The following is a 22,475-nucleotide window of genomic DNA, read 5'->3' on the forward strand; positions in this document are numbered from 1 at the left end:
GTGACTCATTTGGGATGTGTTCCAGGCTTTTGTTGCCTTTTAAACTGAGTAGTCCCAAAGTCAGACTATTATTTGATTCTGTACTTACAATATTTTTGATTCTAGCTATGGATTTGTTTTGGAGCCTGAGCTCATGTTGAAACTTATTCTAAATGATTGATTTCAACTAACTAACTGGCCATCTTTTGCCTTTTGTAATGATTCTCAATTTTGAATAAACCTTCATGGTTTTGACTTTGAATATTGTCTTGCAGAGGATTTCTTTGTTTGCTGTTGGCCCCTGTCCTTTGGGACTCACACTACCCTATACTGTGTGCCAACCCCTTACTGGTGCGCGGAGGCAACACAAAGGACTAAGGACACAGAGTATAATACTTAACGTTTTGGACTTGTACTGGAACTTTTCGTGGTTGATGTTTGAGAATGATATAACTTTCCCACCCCTATTTTGCCAATTATGGAATGCACACAAATGCATAGTTTACCTGCAGTATTTTTAGTGTTACTTTTTGCGCAAAAAAATGTTCAAAAGAATGAGAGAAACAAATTTCTGAGAAAGCAAAAGAATGTTTATTACTTTAAATGCAAATTATTTGGAAGAGGGTGCTCTGCATCCCCATGTTGTTCTACAGTAGTTCACTGACACAGTTCCTGTTAAGATGTTTTTTATATAAATAAATGTAAAATAAATAAATAAGGATTTTTGAAACGCACCAGATTTTCAATTTGAGTTTTCTCAGTGCAGAGAGACGGTCCATGTTTGTATCTGAACATTGTTTGTCTTGGTGGCCAGCAAACCTTCTGAGCACATGGCCTGCTGTCATGGGAAAATGAAATGTTGAAATGGAAAGCAAGAGTTTTTGATGGCTGTTTTGGACCAGGTGGGCGAAGTGAAGATATGGCCAGCAAAAGGTCAAATAGGTCTTCCTTACCACCCAAGGTCTTTTCTGATTTAGTGAATTCAAGAGATGATTATCTCTACATTTTGTGCTAATCCATTGTTGGCTTCAGAGAGGACTTTTTGAGGACTCTCCAAAATGGTGGTCTTCATTGGAGCACAGTGAGACTTTCAGTGCTTTTTGTCGGGCTTTTTCACATGTGGTTCTTCTAGCCATGGAAAAGGACTTTAGAGCCATTATTTCTCGATGTGCAGTATCATGCTTTCTTGAAAAATATCCTGCTGAAGACATTTCCTTCCACCTCTCTGTCTTGAGATTCGTATTCATAAGGTTAGTGCTAGGATAGTAAGACCGGACTGGCCTTTTTCCACCGGACATTTCCCCGGTGGGCTTGTTGCAGGCCAGTTTTGAGAGCCCAGGGCCGCTCCTGGTGCCTCTGTCACTTTCCCATGCTCCGCAAGATTTTTTGCAGCATGCACATGGGTCTTTAATGGAGAGAAGAGAGAACTAGGGGGGAAGAGAGATGTAAAGCAAGCAAGAGATCAGCTCCGGAGCCCACCCCGGGAAATGCGCAGGCAGCCCAAGCACCCGGTGACTCGCAGAGGCAGACACCACAGGTCCCACCGCCAGGTCCCTCATAGGCTATGATCGGTGCTCCCGCCTCCCTTGCCCCCCTTCCCTCCTCCGCATCCGCGACCACCCCGACTTTATCCCACACGATGGTCCAGCTCTCAAGCGCACAACTACAAGTATTCCTGATAGGCGACATAGTGCACCCCTTTTCCCTAGTTCTCTGTCCCCAGTTAGTTAACGGTTAGCTAATGGCTGCAACCCTATAGCCTCTACGACACCCCTTACAGGGGTTCACTCACATTGCACGGCACCCAAGCGGCGAGGCGATCACTGCGCGCTCCAGTAAGGCATACCCAGAGGCTGGTCCCGGATACATACCTGCAGCCCCACTCATGGTTGAGGAGAGTGGCCTGAGGGCCCACGAGACCGAAAGGGCTGTGACTGGGCGCTCCTGATATGTCAGCCTCTATGATTATGGCGCTATCGCCTGTGCCTGCGTGTATAACTGTTTATAAATGCCAATAAAAATGTTTTACAAAAAAAAAAAAGCAAGCAAGAGCTCAGAGAGGGATAGGAGAGAGGGAGTGATGAATGGATAAAAAGAGAGCGATTGAGCGAGGAAAGTAAGTGGGGCTGGTTTTAGCATGTTTGCCAGGGCTGCTTTTCGTTCCTCAGTCTGGTCTTACAAGGTGGTATTGGTTACTCTTCAAAGACTTGTTCCTATTGAGTGGATCTACAAGGCAGACACTTGGGCAACGCTCCACACGTTCTCTTGACATTGTGCATTGGATGCTAGCTCTAGTGGTGATGCTCGTTTTTGCGAAGCTATGAAGCAATGACGATAAACTCTGTGGCAAAACCTTGCATCCTTTAAACAGAGCTGACATCTTTTCACCTGTTGATAGATGATAGGTTTTGACTTAGATAATGATTATTACTCATGGCCCATTAGCCTCTCTTCTAAAAAGCTACCCTGTCACCATCCTCTGTTCTCAAGTCTACACATTTTCCTTTCTGGTAAATGAAAAGCAAACTAACTTAGAACTGGAAGATCGAGGTTACCTATGGGCCGTAAATTAGACTATGGATATGTTCTGGCTTACCATTGTGTACACTGCTGTAACAGAAGATTCTAGTAGCTTGCCCTCATGGGAGGGTATCCCATTTGTTGAAGTAAGGGAGACCGATGGACCAAGGATACCAGTGCCACCATGGGAATACCTTGCGCTGAAACAATTGTGAGCCCATGACATGGCTAACCTCAAAACACAACACTGGAAGAATTAACTGTTTGGCTATCCAAGGGTTTGAGAGCTATTCACTTATAGTCATATAACAGTTAGGGATCGGCAAATGCTTAATTATCCAGCAATGCTGGACTAAATTTGAGCAATTAGGCCCTTTGCGAAAAAGTATGAAGTTCCCTAAAATTGCCCGCGACTGGCATACTTAACTTCACCCATCTCTGAAGTTGGATGTCCTGTTCCAACATGGATGATCCATCAGGCTACAGGGATTTGTATTGCCCCTCAATCACATTGGCAGCAAGGATCACAGTGGCCATCCCTCGGCCTGTCATCTCCTTTACCCACTCCAGGACGTCTGGTAATGGAGAATGGAGTCACACTGCAGCGCCGCTAATATGAAATTTAGGCAGCTGAGGTTTCAGGCCTGCGTTGCACCAGGAAACTTCACACTGTTGCGCAGGGCCTCTTATAACCCCAAATTTGGGGGGGTTATAAAGCTAGTGCAGTTTAAAAAATAATTCATTAAATTCTGAGGTCTCTGACTTAGTTACTTCGCTACCCCTACTAAACAACACATTCACAAACGTATTTGCATGAGTAAGTTGAACTTACAAATGTAAATGATTTGACTTTTTGGGGTCAGCGACACTTCACATGATTTGAACAATTTCAGCAAGCGCAAGTGTTTTTCTTTTTTTATTATTTTATTTTCCCTCGTCGTCGTCTGTTGACTCACTTCCCTCCCCCTATTACCTGCATCGGCCGTCACTGGGCGGCAAACTCATGGACCGCCCAGGGCGGCAAAAGCTCTAAGTACGCCACTGCCAAATTTGCTTGTAAAATTAATAAAAGGTTACTTTGCGCTTGTATATATTTATTTGCTCACGCACATTATCCATTTAAGGTGCAATATTATGCATCTCAGTCTGGACACATCCATAAGCTTCTCTGTGATGCGCCCCCGCCCCCCTTGAAAACAGATAGAAATGTATTTGTGTCATTGGCCGGTGTAAATTTGTTTTTTGAGTGGGTGGAGGGCATTTTTTCTGTGGAGAAACAATGAAATAAATAGCAAAGTTCAATTGAGCTGATCTGAAACCAATTGTACGCTGTTGCAGTTGTACACTAGTTGCAATTATTTATACATATCCCACCGCCTTCTCATGGAATTCCCTGGGAATTTAGAAATGTTTTGCAGGAGTATTGTTCGGACGTTTGTAAATTCAAAAAATATGTACATCAGTATCCAAACATATGATTAAATCCTTGGGTGCAGATTTACCCATGTTGTAAGAATTGGTCCCCGAGTGTTTGTGTGTGTGTCTGTGTGTGTATGCGCAAAGCTCCCAATACTGTTCAGAGTGTTGGTGCATGCGTAACGCTGACATGAATAATTATATATGTAGCATGATTCACAAATGCAGCATACATAGTGAGATGTGTAGCTTAGACAGGCCTGTTAGTAATTTACCAGTTTTAGTATTCACAGGCTTTTCCTGTAGACCCATGTGTAAATTACTCATGGTGTGGAGTGGGTGCATAACTCCGTGTTTTTTTTTTTTTTTTTACAAAATATATCCGATTAACAACTGTTTCCACTTAGATATGTGCAACATACTTGTAGTGTATAGTAGATATTTCTGTGTTTTAAAAAAGAAACATTTGCTACTTTTCTTTGAAAATCCTTTACCCTCTGACATTATTTTCCCGCGATTGACGTACAGCACCTGCTGTGAATTGATAAAATCAGTACAGTTTGGCACATATTAATTCTGTACGTGCAGCACCCATTTTTAGTTCTCAGACTTGGTAAAGAGTTGTAGATGTGGGATATGCACGTCCTTTTTTTAATACCCCGACATTTAGTACATTTTCACCTATTTTGTATTGCTCGCCCCCCCACTAGTCGTCTACACAATCATTGACCCTCCCACATCTACAAATCTACATGCAATTTGTGATTGCAGCTCTTACTAACTTTTACGTCACATTATTTATGCACATTTAAATAACCCTATTTGAATATGTAGTGTAGCTGTGTGTATTACGCAGACATAGCATGGGTAAGCATATTGCTTAAGTGTCACGTAAAGTACGGAAAATGCTTTCTGAGTCCACTACCCTGAATCTTGGCTCTGCGTTGCTTTGGCCAACCCACGTAACCTATTACATTCATTTAAAATCTTATATAATGCGAAGTCAGCAAGTTTCGGCCAAGCAATTACCGCGATGGCTTTCATTAGAACTGTCTGTAACACTGGACGCCTCTGCGGTGAAACCACCAGGACAGTAACTGCTCCTGGTTACTTATTAAATTACGTGTAGCCTCGCCTCCTCTGGAACAGCTTGCGCCTCTTTTAAAGATAACACGCTCAGAGTGGATTTTGAAATAATGCTCTTGCGCAACAGACAATCAGCTCGTATCATTATACAAACACAACTGTGGCGCTCGAGCCGTTGCGAGCAGGAGGCCAGTATATCTATCGGTGACTTTTAGTCTGCCTTTTTGTTTCCCTTCTGGAGTCTGCGAAATACGAAAATGCATTTATTGGATCATTGTTCAGAGATCCCGAGCTGTTTCCGCGCCAGTGTCGTAGTTTTCAAATTTGCCTTCTCTAGAGTCAAAAGACAACACAAACACTTAATGAACTAGCAAGGAGCCTCACCAGTGGCCTATGGCATTAATTGGCCATCTAGGCCTCTACAGGTATTATATCCATCGTTTTGTTGATAAAGTATTAAAAACGCGTAAATGCTATGGGGCAGATTTATGTTGCACTTGCGCCACTTTTGCGGCGCCGTTGCGTCACTTTTGTGACGCAGCAGCGGCGCAAATCCTGCGCCATGGTGCGGGGTATTTACAACAGGACGCATCTGGGAGATGCGTCACGTTGTAAAGCCCTGCGCCACATGTAGGCGTTCCAGGGCAGGTGGGGGCGTTCCGGCGCAGGAACGCCTCCTAAAAGTGGCTGAGTGAAATCTACAAGATTTCACTCAGTCACTTTTAGGCCCATGCTGCGTCAAAACCCTGCGCCTGCTTGAAGCAGGCGTAAGGATTGACGCAGCATTGTACAGATAGGGCCCCCCAGAACATTGCTGGAGCTGCGTCGCGCTTGCGACGCAACTCCAGCAATGCGCCACTTTTACGGCACAGATGCGTCACGCATCTGTGCCGTTTTTGCCCCATGGTGCGCCGCATTATAAATGCGGCGCATCCATGGTGGCGCAGCTGTGGCGCATAATAATTGGCACATCCCTGCTGATATGCAGGGATGCGCCAGTTAACATAAATCTGCCCCTATGTGTGAATCAGTGAGATTGCGCCAAACGCCAGGCAGAATCCTCTTGTTTTATGCCTTTGCACTAAGATAAAATTGCATTACGTAAAAAAGGCCAGTGGTTAAAGGTGGGCAAAATTTCACAACATTTATAACATGTCGCGTGACTTTTTTCTTGAGGCCCACTTCGACTACAAAAGAAATGCAAGACCCTGAAACTGCACTGATTCTGATGGATACAGCTTCCTTATAAACATCCTCCAGGTGCCAGAGTGAATCCTGAAACTTTTTTTCTTAGCTGTAGCTCTCCAGTGGCGTGAGTGTTAGAGTGAGGTGTAAGCCACAACTCAGCCCGATGTGAGCACATTGAAACCGCTGTGTTTTGGGCTTCGAGCCAGCACGCTGCAATAAATCCGCTGCGCACTGGTTTGAACATTATTGCCCAAGACATGTAGAGAATCCCTGGAATAGACAAGATTGTTTTGGTCAAATCACTACCATTATTTGTTGTCCTGGTGAAGACCCCCTGGTGACTCAACATAACGGGTCAAAACGTTGATTTATTGGGTACCACCCTTATCATTGATTGTTGGATTATTTGAACGCGAATCTCTATATCATTGCGTGCCTGAGAAGTCTTTTTTTCCTTTTGGCGAGGTCCATTGTATATATTGTAAATATCGCAGATGTATTATATGTTGGTTATTGTTTGCCTCACTTATTTGCACTTTACTCTGCGTCGTCACTTGGAGCACCTACATTGTTTTTGACTGTCTATTCAATTTGAGCGTCCATTGTACCCATGCTATGTAACTTTAATATAAAGCATTGACCATTGATGTAATTGCATTGATTGAGTTTCTCATGTATTGATATCTGGCCAATTGTATTGTGGATCAGCTACACACTGACTGATTCCTAGGGGAACATGGTTCATTATCATTTTCATTACTCTTGTTCCTTGGAATACTAGGGGCCCCATATTTTTGAAGATTAGTTTTCTACTAAAATCTGAAAATACTACTTTTGTCAATTGTGTTATGTATATATGCCGAAATCTGGCATGAATCTGACCAGCCTGAACTTACGGTGGATACCACTGGCCTGAATAATATCTTTCTTTCCTGGGAATCATTCTCTATATCCCATTTAAGGGATGGCCCACCTGAAAATCATCTGACTGACCCGTAAATGCACATCAAGAGCTACATTCCGGATCTTAAGACATCTTAAGATAACTGTCCTTATTGTCTGGGATAATGGTCTGGCCCGGGAAAAAATTATTTCCTACTTATAATTCTCCAGATTTATAGGTCAGCAAGACCATCACCCTTCAGGTCCTTTAACTCTGGAGCCAGTACTTTTTTAATGAAAGTCCTCTGACACCCCTCTCCTGCAGGGACACCCTTAACACCTAAGCACCGGTCTGGCCTCGATAACCACAACGTTGTTCTCAGTTGATTGTGGATCCGGCCTTACGACTAACCAGTTCATAGTCTGCTCATTAACGCCTTAACAGAACATACCAAACCACAAGTTCCTTATCATGCTCCACATCCCTGCACAGTAACACAAAAGGCAGCTTTATGCTTCAGTTACCGTAAGACGGTGTTTATGAGGAACGGGTAGGGAACATTTCTTTCTTTCGAATAATGACTTGAGACTTGAAGTGATTGAACTTTCCCACAAGGACAGTACGTAAAATTGCATTGTGGGTGTGTTAACCTTACAGGAATCACAAGAAGTTGACCCTGATTCTGGGGGACTAATATTTTGTATGTAACGAGGCCATTCAATCCCACCAGCCCCTCTGTGTGTCAGCCTGCCGCACCCCCTGCAGCCACTCTATGACTCCTCCCCCTCCTGTACCCAACTCTGTGTGCTCCATTTCCCCTCTTTGTGCTACCCAGACCACCACAACTCCTCCTTGTAACTTCACAGTTGCAGCTCTAATTTACCATCACACACTGCCCTTACTTCCTCCTGTTTGTCCTTCTTTCACACCACAGTGTTTGTGTGTTAACTCCGCTTTCCCGGCAACTGATTTTTGTACTCCTGCCCTCTTCAGCCTCTGTGTACTACTACTCCTCCTCTCCTACTGGCCCTTTGTATGCCCCACAACCCCCATGCAGCCCCCTGTGGGTCCCCAGCCTGCCCTGCACCTCATCGGTGTGCCCCTGCTCCTTGTGTCCCTTCATTCTGGCAGGACGTCTCGCACTCTGTAGCCCACTTGGTGCAACCACACCCTGTAGCCCTTTGTGGCCTCTGCTCGCCTCTGCTCGCCTCTTTGTGCCCCTGGTACCTTGCAACCCCTCTGGCTGACCATGCTTTCCAGTAGACCCTGTGTGCTGCTCAGCACTCCCATTCTGTGTGCTTCCAAAGCACACCATGTTGTGGGCCTTGTAGGAGAGGGCCAGAGCCCCCTACCCCTGCACCCGTTTTTTAGGTCTCGCCTGACCCAGCGCATGCGCTGGTCTGGCGAGACTTATTGAGAGGGCTCCAAAAAGTGCTACCAGGCCAGCCTAGAGCTACAGTGCATGTGCGCGGGCGCGCGCGCCGCTTTTACCGCGATTACTTTCACTTTCGCGGCCCCACGGCCGCTTTTATGTTTGATCACCAGCGCTATCACTTTCACTTTCGCGGCCTCACGGCCGCTTGGCATAACCAATAGGTCTCGCTTTTGAGACCTTATAAGTATTTAGTTATGCAACGGTTGCATGGCTAAACACATGTAAGGTCCAAAAGGCGAGACCTATTGGCTATGCCAATGCTTGTTCCAGTTTGTAGCAGGGCACAGGAGTCAGTGTCAAGCTGGCAAAGCTCGTCCTGTGTTCTTCTTTTGAAGGGGTGGGTGCTATATGACTTGCTCCTCTGTGTTACACAGAATATTTTTCAAGCCATGGAGTAGTGGGCACCAAGCTGGCACCCTCATCTCAAATTTCTTTTATTTTGTAAAGGCATGCTGCTCTTTGGGCAAGGTAAAAGGGGAGAGACAAACCCTTGATAAAGTTGAAGGAGGTACAAGGGAAGTTAACTGCACAGTTCGGTGGTGTTAGGAGAGAGGGTGCAATTTCCCACCCTCTTGTCCTTGTGCACGGCAAATATGTGGGTTTGCGTATCCTCCTTTTGCTAGGATGAGCGGGGCACACACAATGGGGCAGGATTATGCTGCCATATATAATTCTCCATCGCCCTTCTACACTTGAGGAAGGTGGACAGACATGAGCACAGCCCCTCCTTGGCCAATAGGCAAGACTAGGGTGACAGTTCATTGGTTCCACCTGTCCTTGGTCAATGTGGGGGAGATTGTGACCTGTCCACTAGTCCTGGTGATGCTGGGGCAAAAACTATTTTTTATATTGTTAAACAGGCTGTTGAGAGTTATTTAGAAGTAGACGGACTTACCTGTCCACTCATGAATACGGCAGCATCGCTCTCCCGTCATTCTGCTTGTTGTTTTTGGTTATCTCCCCAACCCTTGTTCATGTGCACTGGTGTTCTACTGTTTGTGTAGCCCATTTGGAGTCCACAAAGTAAAAAAATATATACATACTTGACCTAAGGACTGACTCTCATATTTTGCCATATTTCTCCAAAATAACTGACCAAATTTTCATCAAACCAAGAAAATGCATATGAACATGATTCAGGGGTCTCCAAGAATTGCAGCTGCATCCCCTGGCTTGCCCTTTGTGAGCCCTGGAATTGCCTCTGTAGTCCCTAGCCTCAGAGATGGCAAAACCAGTTAATAGCTTTTGGGGCTGCACCCTCCTTTTCTTTCTATGTTTTATTACACTAATAATTACGCTATTGATGTAATGAAAAATGGAGCACCAGGAGCCGGAATGGTGAGTGAGAATGAATGAGTAAGAATGAGTGTGAGGGAGTGTGAGTGCGAGTGGGTGACACTGAGTGAGTGTAATTGAGAGTGAGAATGAGTGAGTACGAATAAGTGACAATGAGTACGTATGAGTGAATGAGAGCAAGGGTGAGTGAGACTGAATGAGTGAGACAGACTGAGTGAGAATGAGTGACTAAGTGTAAGTGAATGAGAAAGTATGACAGTAAGAGTGAGAATGTTTAGCAGAGTAAGAGAGAGTGAGAAAGTATTACAGTAGGAGTAAGTGAAAATGTTTGACTGAGAGTAAGAGTGAGTGTAAGTGAATGAGTGAGTGACATTGAGTGTGAGGAGAGTATGTAAGTGACCGTGAATGCGAATGAGATGTAATGCATGCAAGGCTGCAGTTGGCCCTGGCTTACTGAAGGGGATTCTTTATAGAGACATTCATTGCAAAATGCTATAGTTCTGAAGGCAATTATTAGCACGACGGGCAGTTGGATAAAATACAGGCACTGCATACTAGAATTAATACTTGCCATATGGGACACCCGTGGCAAAATACTGGTGCTGTCGTACTGGGGCCAACTCTTGGCATAGGGTCACCTAAGGAAAAATGGTTGTGCTGGCACATTGGAGGTAATTTTTTGCATAAGGGAGAGGTACTGTGACTTATGGGAGGGGGGAAAACACGTCAAAATAATGGCCCAGACATACCAGAGATAATTTATTATGTAAGGGTCACCCACGGTATATGCACAGCACTAAATTGCAATATTGTGGCACTAGTATATTTTTATGTAATTTCGCCTAAGGGGGTACCCATGGCATATGGGTATCAGCTAATGATAATAATATAGAAAGTTTGTGATTAGTCCCATCTCTTGGGCATCGCTTGGAGCTCTCTGTGCGGTGTATCCTAGGTGGTGAACAGTTAGTGATCTTTCAAAGCACCTGCTAGTGCCAAGGCATATGGGTATCCACCAATAATAATATTGAAAAAAACACACTAGGCATATTCACATTACTACCATTTTATCCTCTGGGACCGCATGAGATCTACGACGGGCTTCTGTTTTTTTTAGGTCCCGCCAACCACTGCTTACATCATGGGGAGTGGGCCGCTTTAGCCACTGGCTCCTCTTTGAGTGAGTGATGCCATTTTGCCTGTGCACTGAGGAGCTGGATTTAATTGCCATTGAAGTGTGGTGGACTGATGTGGCCTTCTTTTGTAATACATAACTGGGTGTGTATTTACTGTGCCTTCTATTGTTATTGGAAGCAGTTACTCGATGAAAGACAACTAACTCAAACTCAACACAGACAAGATGGAAATACTGATCCTCGGGAACAACGCCTTGTCATGGAACGACTCCTGATGACATTCTCAACTTGGGCCCTCACCGATGCCGACTGATCATACCCGAAACTTTGGCATTATCCTTGGCAGCAAGTTCACCATAAAAACCAAATCAACGCTGTCTCCGCTACTTTTTTTTACCCCCTACGCATGCTCCTCTAGATCTTCAAATGGCTCCTCGTCAAAACCAGAAGAACCATCACTCAGGCCTTAGTCATCACCCAGCTCCACTACAGCATTGCATTCTACGTGGACATCACCGCTCACCTCCTGAAAAGACTGTAGACTATACAGAACTCTGCGGCCAAACTCTTCCTCGACCTCTACAGATGAACACACATCACTCCCCACCTCAGGAAACTTCACTGCCTGCCCATCTGGAAGAAATGTCATTTCAGGATGCTGGTCCACACCTACAATGCCCTCCACAATCTGGGACGAGCATACATCAACCAATGCGTCAATTTCCACCAACCCACCAGAAGCCTTCACTCCACCTCCCTCTCTCTCATTCACACTCCCCGCATCCACCGTAGCAACAGTGGAGGTCGTTCCTTTTCCTGTCTTGCGGCGACGTCTTGAAACAACCTTCTCCTATGCCTCAGAACATCATTCTCTCTACTTGAACTCAGGAAAGGACTCAAGACCTGGCTGTTTAATGGAACAACCTCCACTCTCCACCACAGGGTTCGTAGAGACCATCACGGGTGATTAGCCACGCTTTACAAATCCTGCCTGATTGATTGATTGACATGCTGTTGGGTGTTACATTATAGGTACGATGGGGCATATTATCAAGGACGGCGTTAAAATTATCGCCGGTTTAGCGACAGAAAACTGCCGCTAAAGCGGCGATTATTGGCTTGATAATATGCCCTGGAGAATTCCAATAGAATCCCATGTTGACACCAGAACATGGACTTCTATTCGAATTCTCAAGGGCATATTATCAAGCCCATTATCACCGCTTGAGCGGCAGTTTTCTGCCATTAAAGCGGCGATAATTTTTAATGCCGTCCTTGATAATATGCCCCGTGATCGTTAAATAATACATTGCTTCATAGTGCTTTGTCCTCTGTACTGCTTTTTCTGAGTGACTGTTCATATTTAACGTATAGTGTGTACTCAGATTCCCCGTTTGTTTTCTTTTGTTTAATCTCTTGCACATCGGTGCCTTTGAAGAGACTTGGATGGCAGGTGCTAAATCGTAGTAATGTGTATGCCTACATCATTCGCGAGTCCATGTTTGTGACATTTGGTAACCTATATTTGCTTAGAAGAAGGTTACTTTAATTTTGTTTGTAAAGCTGCTCTAAAATGTTTGTCTTTATTTTTATGTTCAGTTTAAGCCAAGCATATGTGCCTCCTTTCGCAACTGCAAATAAAGCTACAGGTTAATTTGCTTTCAGTCTCTTTAGTTCATTGATAATTAGAATAAGAGATCTTTTTACACCTAGTTCGCCTTTAGTGAGCCGGCTATTCTTGATGTTCTCCTTTGGTCTTTAAAACTCAAATAGAAATGTTTAGTATAAATAAACGTATATTTTTTAAAAATTTTGTGTACGGCATGTATACATAAAAACGGTTTTTTTAACTTCTTTTATTTTTAAACAGAAAGGAAATTTGGCCTAGCGGCCAGAGTTGCAACCATCGGAACTGGGGAACCAAGGGGCATATTTACAACGAGGCGATAATAAATTATCGCCGCTTTAGCGGCCGTTTTCGGCCGAAAAGCGGCGATAATTTTATCGCCTAATTAGCAAGGTCACGCTAACGCGTGAAGCCTTGCTTTAGCGTGGGGATTTCTAACGCCCAGCTTTGCATCTCTAATGAGATGCAAAGTGGGCATTCCTGACCTGACATGACAGGAGAAATGTCGCTAAGCGACATTTCTCCTATCATCAAGCCCCACGCTATGAAGCATAGCGTCAGGAAAAGTAGCGATAACCCCTGTTATCGCTATTTTCCTTACGCCTGCTTCAGGACTGACTTAGCCATGATATCCTATGGAAGGTGGATATCATGGCTAAGTTTGTGAGTCCATATCAACAAGGTAACGTAAGATTATCGCTGGGTTTCCAGCGATAATCTCACGTTAGCCAGTTAGCGTGAGGATTTTTATCGCTATTGAGATAAGCATTGCTAATAGCACACTATCTCAGCGATAAAAATCCGCGCTAGCCGGCGATAATTATCCTAGCGTTAAATGCGCTTTGCGATAATTATCGCCGGTTGTTGTAAATATACCCCCAAGTTCGAGTCCCAGCTTTGCTTTAACATTTTGTGATTTTGGTCAAATCACTGGTGCCTAAAAAAAGAAACACAATATGTACGCGACCATCTGTAATGTAACTTGGTGCTCATGTAAAGCGTGCTAATGCCCTTGGGCCAAATTCGTGCTATATAAAACTGCAAACACCCATTGGCATGCCAAGCTGTCCGGTTTTAAAGGAATGTTGAATGGTGATGTGAAGCATAACAAGTAAATAGCATGGGAATCAATATTTATTTGTGTGGAAGAAAGAAACTGTAGACTAATATAGTGTACGTTAAAAGGTCAGCCAGGCCTAACATCCATGTAGATTAATGACTGCCCTGCACCCAATTGTGCCTCTGCCAGAGAAAAACACCATAATTTATCGAAGACAAATTAACAACCTTGCAGTGTTATGTGTGTGCTCCTGAAAATTCAAGCTCAGGCAGCTGAATAAATAAACAAAATAATCACAGCTGTGTTGTTGGCAAGCACTTTTTTGTGGAAGGAAACAACTTGTGCCCAATCACAACATATACTCTTGGCTCCCAACATGAAGGCGGAGCCAAAGGCCCATTCTAGTGATGCTCCTGTAATTGTCTGTCTCCACATCCGCCACCTGTTAAAGTGAGTGCCCCAACCCCGGGGCATCCCCAAAGTCATCCGTCAGGCCATGGTATGCTCTCCACTTTCCCCATAACTTCTCAAATTTCTTATGGCATCCTCCGCTTTCGTACAGCACTCTCTCCGTTTCCAGCCATTGATTCATCCCCTCCAGCAACCTGGTCCTGGTGGGTGTGCCAGCTCCCCCCTAACACCTGACCAGATCTCGCTTGGCTACAACAAACCCCAACATGTAAAACAACGATTGCTTCCTAAGGAGGTCCACGTCGTTGGGTATGCCTAGGATAACCAACTGTGGTGACCGAGGAATGGGAACCCCCAGAACCTATTCCAGCTCACCAGTTACCCCCTCCCAGTTTTCCGATAAGTCCCAGCATTCCCAGAGCGTGTGAAGAAATGTGCCCTCAACTGTGCAAAAACGGAGGCACTTCAGGGTGCTCACTCTTAGCCATTTCATAGAGCTGGTTCTGTTATAGTATACCCTATGGAGGATTTTGAATTGTATTAAGCGCAGCTGAGTTCTAATGGCCGCTTCTTTAGGATTCATCAATGCCGCCCTCCTAGCCCACATCCTCCAGTGCCCGACATCCGTTTCTCATTTCCCGCGCAGTCCCCCAGGTGGTCCGGCACATTGTTGAGAATAGCGCAGTAAAGGCCGGAAACTGCCATGTGGGCAGGTGCCTCCCCCAACACCCATGTCTCCAGCGAGTAGGACGCGGTGAGGCTCTGACCTAGAACCTGGCCGTCCGGAGGGCGAGTGCAAGCTGCAGGTATCTGAACTACTGGGTCTCAGCAAAATCATATTACTCTTGTTAGACCGGAAAAGACTCAACCTTCCTGCCCCCCATTACATCTCCCAGTGTCTCAATCCCAGTGCGCTCCTGCTGGCTGAAAACAGGCAACATCCCATCTCCGCTAACATCTTACCCTTCCACAGGGGGGTAGCCAGGGTGCCCTGCCTTTCTTATTCATGACATTGGTGACCGCAACCCAGGCCAGCAGCATGATCTTAGTCAGCTCGGGCTGGTGCGGCCGGTCCTTCCCCCATAAACATAGTGAAGATACGTCCACCTCTCCATAGCCCTGCGGTCGATCCGATATACCGGTTCACTGTACAGACAATGAAAACAGTCAACGAGAAAATGTAGTTGTGCTGCCCTATGATCCGCCCTAATGTCCAGTAGCGCCAGTCCCCCTTTGTACACCAATCTGTATAAAGTCTTCAAAGCTATCCTGGGGCGGCGCCATCCCACAACAGAGTACAGAGCTCCTTATCAATAATGTCGAAGTATGGGTCAGCGTAGAGGGTATTGGGTATTCTGAAGGAGGTAAAGCAGTTTGAGTAGAGTGATCATCTTATACAGGGCTGCCCTGCCCAAGATCGTCTGAGGAAGTGTGCACCAGCGCTCCACATCCACAAAGAACTCCGCCATGACTCACTGGAGATTCAGCTCCAGAGATCGCATACGGTTCAAAGTGATCTCAATACCCAGATATCGAAATCTGTCTGTCCCGACCAAAAGTCCCCATGCCGTGGGGTCCCAATCCTTCCGGCAACTCATCTGAAAGACAATAGACTTATTGCAGTTAACATGGAACCCCAAATAGGTCTCAAAGGAGCAGAGCGTCGACAACACCTGGATCTACCATTCATGATCAGTCAAATACACCAGGATATCATCCACATACAATGAGATTTTCTCTGGCTCCGCCAACACCTGTGGAAACCCCACAATGTCAGCCTTACTGCGCACCCAGCACACATCTGCATGCGGGCCTTAATTGTTTTTATTTATTTTTTTGTAAAAGTTTTATTGTAGTTTGGTTATACAGGCTCTCAAAACAGTGCACATACAACAGAAGCACAATACAATGATCGTCCAAAGTCACAGTACAACATAAATGCCAACCTGATCGGTTTGCATGCAGGCCTTAATTTTCCTGGATCATTTTATGATTGCGACCTGTACTATATCATGAATTGTGTTATTAAAGATATAAACAATGGATTTCCCTTGCGGTAAGATGTCAATCTTAACTATAGTGGCACAACTGCACCTCTGTAATACTTAGACTGTGCTCTTTATATGCTTTGAGATCCATCTACACATTCTGTTAACGTCTAATGTACGACACTGCCTATATTAATAATAACATCTTGTTTATTATGTACCACTTCATGCGACACACGTAAAGGTTCCAAGGCTGCAAATAACAGGCATTACGATGATCCTATTAATGGTACAGAGTTTACCTCTCTTTACTTACCTTGGAAAGGAGGAAGGGTGAGTTGGCTTTGGGAACCAGCTTGATCACTTGCGGATCACAGGATATGTCAGCGGCGAGCACTTAGCTGACTGAGCTATCTTGCTGACAATTGTTTCCTGTGTGGTCAAATGACTTATGTTGAACCCCCTACTTTTACATTGTTACATTTTTAGTATATGAAACAAGTGCCCTTTGTTTTTAAATTGTTTTCTCTTTTTCGGTTAACCAATAAGGGTTTGTCTGATGAAGTTTTTATTTTATTTTTAGGTGACCAAACTTTAAGAATTTGGGATGTGAAGTCACCAGGTTCGAAATTGGTCATTCCGGCCCACGAAGCAGAGATTTTGAGCTGTGACTGGTGTAAATACGATGAGGTATTTAATTTTTGGTCTTGTGGACAAGATGTCTTCTTGGTTGTGCTAATAATTTTTAGACCAACAACACCTATATTATCTTGACACGTAAAAGCTAGGTGCCTCCTATCTCAGGCTCAGAATGATTTGCCTAGGTTTGAAGTTATCTACCCCCAATTACTGGCGTTCACAAAGGAATCAGTTTATGGTCAGTTCGAGGCAAGGCTAGGCTGACAGTTTAGGCTCTGGGAATTTGAGGTGAACAAAAGTGTGAATTTGCTTCTGATAGTTAACTATCTCAGCTAGATTGGTACCTTGACATAATGAATAAATGAAGTAAAATTTATAGAGTGAAGTGGCTGCTTCAAAACAAAGCGTCCTGGCGCTGGGCAAAGATAGAAAGCAAGATTGAACTAGTTACATGTCACAAAATAGAAAAGTCTTTAAGTGCGCCTTAAAAATGCTTTCTTGGGGATAGAGCAGAGATAATGAGGTAATGAGTTCCACAGCCTAGGGGTAAGAAAGAAGAAAGACCTACCTCCTGCTCTAATTCACTTTAAGTATACATAGCAAATTTAGATTGGCAGAGCGCAAGGCCCTCGAGAGAAGATATTTAATAAACCTTTCCTGGATATAGCATGGACCGATTCAATGGAACGACCTGGAGGTAAACATCAAAGCTTTCCATTTGGTTCTTAAACTGACTTGCAACCAGTGCAGTTGTTTCAAACCTGGTCGAAGAGATTTTCTTTTGGCAATGTTTAAAACAAGATGTGCCGCTGCATTCTGAATACGCTGCAGATGATTTGCCAACTTTTGTGAGCCCCCCAGATAGAGTGCTTTGACATAATCCAATCGGGATGTAATTAATGCATGCACAATGTCTTTCCGGGTAGCCAGAGGGAGATATTTCAAACTCTTCCTGAGGGATTTAAGAAGGAAAAAACAGGTGGTGGAAAAAGGCTGCACATTTGTTTAAATGAGAGCGGCATATCCACTGAACCCCAAGATTTTTAGCGATATGGGACAGGGAAGCACCCAACTCCATAGGCCATAGTCTTGTAGTGTCTAAAGGGGAACATGTCCCAAAGACATGAAGGTTGTATACAGATCTCTGTGCCGGGTGCACTAACCTGCTGATCTATCGAATTGTGTTCAGCAACACACATCAAGTGATGGATGGAATGGTTGAATTAATCTCGGCTACTCGCGATCAAATGGGAGCCCCATTCTAGTCCACAGTTTTTCGCCCACTATGGCCCTTTAAAGTGAAACCTGCCATCTGCAAATCAGTTTTGGGCTTGCTATAAATAGGAACAGTGCAGTCCGAACTGCAGGGCAAGATCCCCTCCAGACGGGAACACAGGCAATCCCAAACTGGTTTCGGCCTACTTATTCCTCGTCAATGAGGTATAACACGAATCCTGTGCCACAGTGAGCATTGGACCCACGCCTAGGCCCAAATGCCTCATGTAGGGCATGAATAGCAACAAACAAGTGAAGAAAGGAGCCATGTAGGGAAGGCGGGAAGAGGGCCCCATGTGTGGAGTAGATCCTCAACATTTGGTGTTCTGAGTCTGAGGTGGTCTTAAGTGTAACATGTGCTGCTGGTAGGGATATAACTCAGCAGGACTGGAACCTTGACATAAAGGTTGCATGCAGATATCTGCAATGGATCTACAAACCCGCTGATCTGTCTAATTGCGATTGTATCCTGTGAACCCATTGATCTATCTCACTGTGATTTAAACCTATGAAAATATATTAGTCTCACATGTCTGCAGAAAGGACAATAACCCACTGAGGTTTCTCATTATGATTGCAGTCTATAGCCTACCGGACACCCATACATATCCACTGTAGGTGCACGTACTCTCTGAGGTTTCTACTGTTGTGATAAGAACATGTGACTTGCAGGCTACATATGGGTCTCTTCTGATAGTATATTAACCCACTAAACTATGTCAAAATGACAGGAAACCATGACCTGCAGATAAAAGTTAGTTCTTTACAGTAATCTGTATGCCTTTTCATTTCATTGTAACCGCAAGAACCTATTTATTTCTCATCTGCTGATCTCCATTCATCCCTTTTACCCTTGTGTTTGTCTTCTTTTAAACAACTATATTTTCAATCTATTCTTCTATTCAATTATTTGCTTATCTGCTTCTGCTCTGCATTCTCTATCCCTTCATCTTGCAACCATTTTTGTTTGCTTTTTTCCTGCCTCAGTGGTGCTGTTGTAAGGTTATGTACAGTGTGTGTTGGTGGGAAGGGCAGTCGTGATCTGTTAACACCCACCCTACATGGCATATCTGTGCTGTGTTGTTTGTACAGATATCTAATGTGGTCTGCAGGACAAGGTTATGTAAGGTGTGTGTTGACTGTCAGTGCAGTCATGAGCAGATGACAGCTACACTACATGACATCTATGCTTCAAGTAAGTTTATCTACTCTTCAACTCTTGAAGTAAGTTTATCTACTCTGCCATTCTTCAAGTACGTTTATCACTCTTCCACTCTTCAAGTAAGTTTATCTACTCTTCTACTCTTCAAGTAAGTTTATCTACTCTTCCACTCTTCAAGTAAGTTTATCTACTCTTCTACTCTTCAAGTAAGTTTATCTACTCTTCCACTCATCAAGTAAGTTTATGTACTCTTTCACTCAGATTATCTACTCTTCTACTCTTCAAGTAAGTTTATCTACTCTTCCACTCTTCAAGTAAGTTTATCTACTCTGCCATTCTTCAAGTAAGTTTATCTACTCTTCCACTCATCAAGTAAGTTTATCTACTCTTCCACTCATCAAGTAAGTTTATGTACTCTTCCACTCAGATTATCTACTCTTCTACTCTTCAAGTAAGTTTATCTACTCTTCCACTCATCAAGTAAATTTATGTACTCTTCCACTCAGCTTATCTACTCTTCCACTCTTCAAGGAAGTTTATCTACTCTTCCACTCATCAAGTAAGGTTATATATTCTTCCACTGAGTTTATCTACTCTTCCACTCTTCAAGTAAGTTTATCTACTCTTCCACTCATCAAGTAAGTTTATGTACTCTTCCACTGAGTTTATCTACTCTTCAAGTTAGTGTATCTACTCTTCCACTCTTCAAGTAAGTTTATCTACTCTTCCACTCTTCAAGTACGTTTATCTACTGTTCCACTCATCAATTAAGTGTATGTACTCTTCCACTCTTCAAGTAAGTTTATCTACTCTTCCACTCTTCAAGTAAGTTTATCTACTCTTCCACTCATCAAGTAAGTGTATGTACTCTTCCACTCTTCAAGTAAGTTTATCTACTCTTCCACTCATCAAGTAAGTTTATGTACTCTTCCACTCAGTTTATCTACTCTTCCACTCTTCAAGTAAGTTTATCTACTCTCCCACTCATCAAGTAAGTTTATGTACTCTTCCACTCAGTTTATCTACTCTTCCACTCTTCAAGTAAGTTTATCTACTCTTCCACTCTTCGAGTAAGTTTATCTACTCTTCCACTCTTCGAGTTAGTTTATCTATTCTCCCACTCTTCAAGTAAGTTTGTCTACTCTTTCACACAATTGCGGGCTCTTAGAGGAACAACCAAGGAAGAGTGCCTCCACTCAATTGATCTCTACAATGAGAAAACTACATTGCAGGATGTGTTCTATCTCCCCCTTCTCACCCCTCACACTGGGATCATCAGTAGCAACATGACTAGCTGATGCATGTACATGATTAATTGTAGTTCCCTGCCCGCTCACATAGTCAAACTCTTCTACTTCTATAGGAAAACAAAATGACATTGTTTTCTTGACAGAAACCTGGCTCAACGAAGAAGCTGGACCAGATATTACCCAATCCCGGCCGTCAAACTACCACATATGCCGCAGAGATAGACCAGATAGGAAGGTAGGGGGGATTGCTATTATTTTCAAAGATGCATTTAAATGCCTACACAAACATATTCCCCTCCCTGACTGTGAAAGTATGGCATTTGCCGTCTACCTTACTCCTACCTACACCTTCTCTGGGGTGCTCCTCTATAGGTCCCTATTGTATTGGGGGTTTTGGCTAAGAGGGTTTAAAGGACGTCCAGCAGCCGGTGATTTATTTATTCTGAGGTTGTTCACGCCTCAAGAACGGTTTATTGGGGCAAACGATAAGGAGAAGGCTAGGAAAGGAACAATGTCCCAAAACAAACTGCGGAAACAAAACAATAAAGGAAAAGGTGTTTGGACAAGAAGCAGCTAGGCGATTGTCCTAGGGAAGGTTATGTCTCTCTCTCTTGCTTCAGTCCGGTTTTTTGTGGCCTCTTCTTGCGATTTCTCCTCTTTCTTTATCTCTTTTGGGTGGGACTGGCACCGTTGTCTCAAAAACAATAAAAGAAAAAAAACAGATAGAAAATACAGGACACGAAGTCAGTCTGATTGCTTGTCAGACGTTGAAAGTGCCACCGTCACCAACAAAAGAAATTAAAGCGTCACCAGGGTGAGGGCAAGGTGTGGGGGTGATCAACAGTCGGTGTCCTCCTCCACTTCCCCCCCTCCCTTCTTTTCCCTGCTTCAGGCTTATCCGGTCCTCTTCCTACCACCCCGCCCTATAAGTCGTCCCCACACTTCCGTCCAGTGCACTTGCCTGGAGCTACGGCCCTCCTGGACCGTAGCGGTGGGTATCGGGGCGTCCTCCTCCACTCTGGGACGTCCAGACACTATGGCCTCTTCCTGCTCAGTTGGTGTGCTTCCCCCGTGGTCTTCTCCTTCTGCGATGCCTGCCACCTCCGCTATCTTGTGCTCTGTGTCGCCCTTCGTCTCCTCCGCGTCTCCTTCTTCTTCCGAGCGCTTGCCTTCCGCGAACGCCGAGTCCGTCTTCACTGCCTCCTTCCCGTCGGCGTCTGACGTCATCGGTAGTCGTCGGTCGACGACTAGTCCGCCAACCGTCGCGTTGGGGAGAGGGGCGTCCTGGTCCGCGCCTGTACTCCCGGTAAGTGTAGATACCATATTACAGTCCCCTGACCCTTTGCCCAGGCCCTCTTGGTTAGAATTCCTAGCCCAGCTTTCAGTAAATTAAACTTTACGTTACTGGGCTTCTGACAGATCCATTAACCTTATAAATGTCCCAAAGAGTTCCTGGTCCCACACTTGAGAAAGGGCACTTGCTCGAACCCTTATTTTCAAACTATCCCCACCTCAACTTTCTGAACCCCCTAAACCCCTACTGATAGTGGGATCAGACCACCACCTGATCCCCTTCCTTGTGAACGCTCCAGGAGGCAGCCAACCCTCCAGTCCATTCACTTGGAGAGACCGCAGCTGGTTAAAACTTAATTGCAATAAGAGGAGGCTTAGCCTTACCCAGACCTGATCTAGGTGAGGACCCTCAGATTGCGAATGACAAGGTTATCCACTGGATAAATCACTCACTGGACCACATCATTCCTATAAAAACTCTCACACGGCACACCAAGAACAAATCTGCCCCTTGGTATACCCCCATCTCCTGACGTTAAAAAAGGTTGATAAAAAAGCAGAAAGGAAATGGAGGAGAGATTATGGAGAACTCAGTAAATCAAAATATAGAGACTCTATAAGGAGGTATCAGTCCAAAATTGAAAAGGCACAAGCAGCCTACTATAAAAAAAGGATCAAGAGGGCCTCCAGTGCCCCGCGTGAAATGTTGCAGATTGTGAAAGCACTTATGGAACCCATATCCTACAGCCTCACTCCTTACCCCTCTGCAACACGCTGCAATGACCTTGCAAGTTTTTTCCAAAATAAGATCACTGATAGCTACCACACATT

At 44.4% G+C, this 22,475-nt stretch overlaps 1 protein-coding gene across 1 annotated transcript in view; it reads left to right on the top strand.

Moving 5' to 3' along the window:
• Nucleotides 1-22,475, top strand: part of PEX7 (peroxisomal biogenesis factor 7) — a 1,030,600-nt gene that overhangs the window by 434,222 nt on the left and 573,903 nt on the right. The window contains exon 6 of the mRNA XM_085611529.1: nucleotides 16,609-16,715. Coding sequence (XP_085467655.1) covers nucleotides 16,609-16,715 — 107 coding nt within the window. The remainder of the gene's footprint in view (nucleotides 1-16,608; nucleotides 16,716-22,475) is intronic.

This window comes from Triturus cristatus, chromosome 6, assembly GCF_964204655.1.
Source record: "Triturus cristatus chromosome 6, aTriCri1.1, whole genome shotgun sequence".
NCBI lineage: Eukaryota > Metazoa > Chordata > Amphibia > Caudata > Salamandridae > Triturus > Triturus cristatus.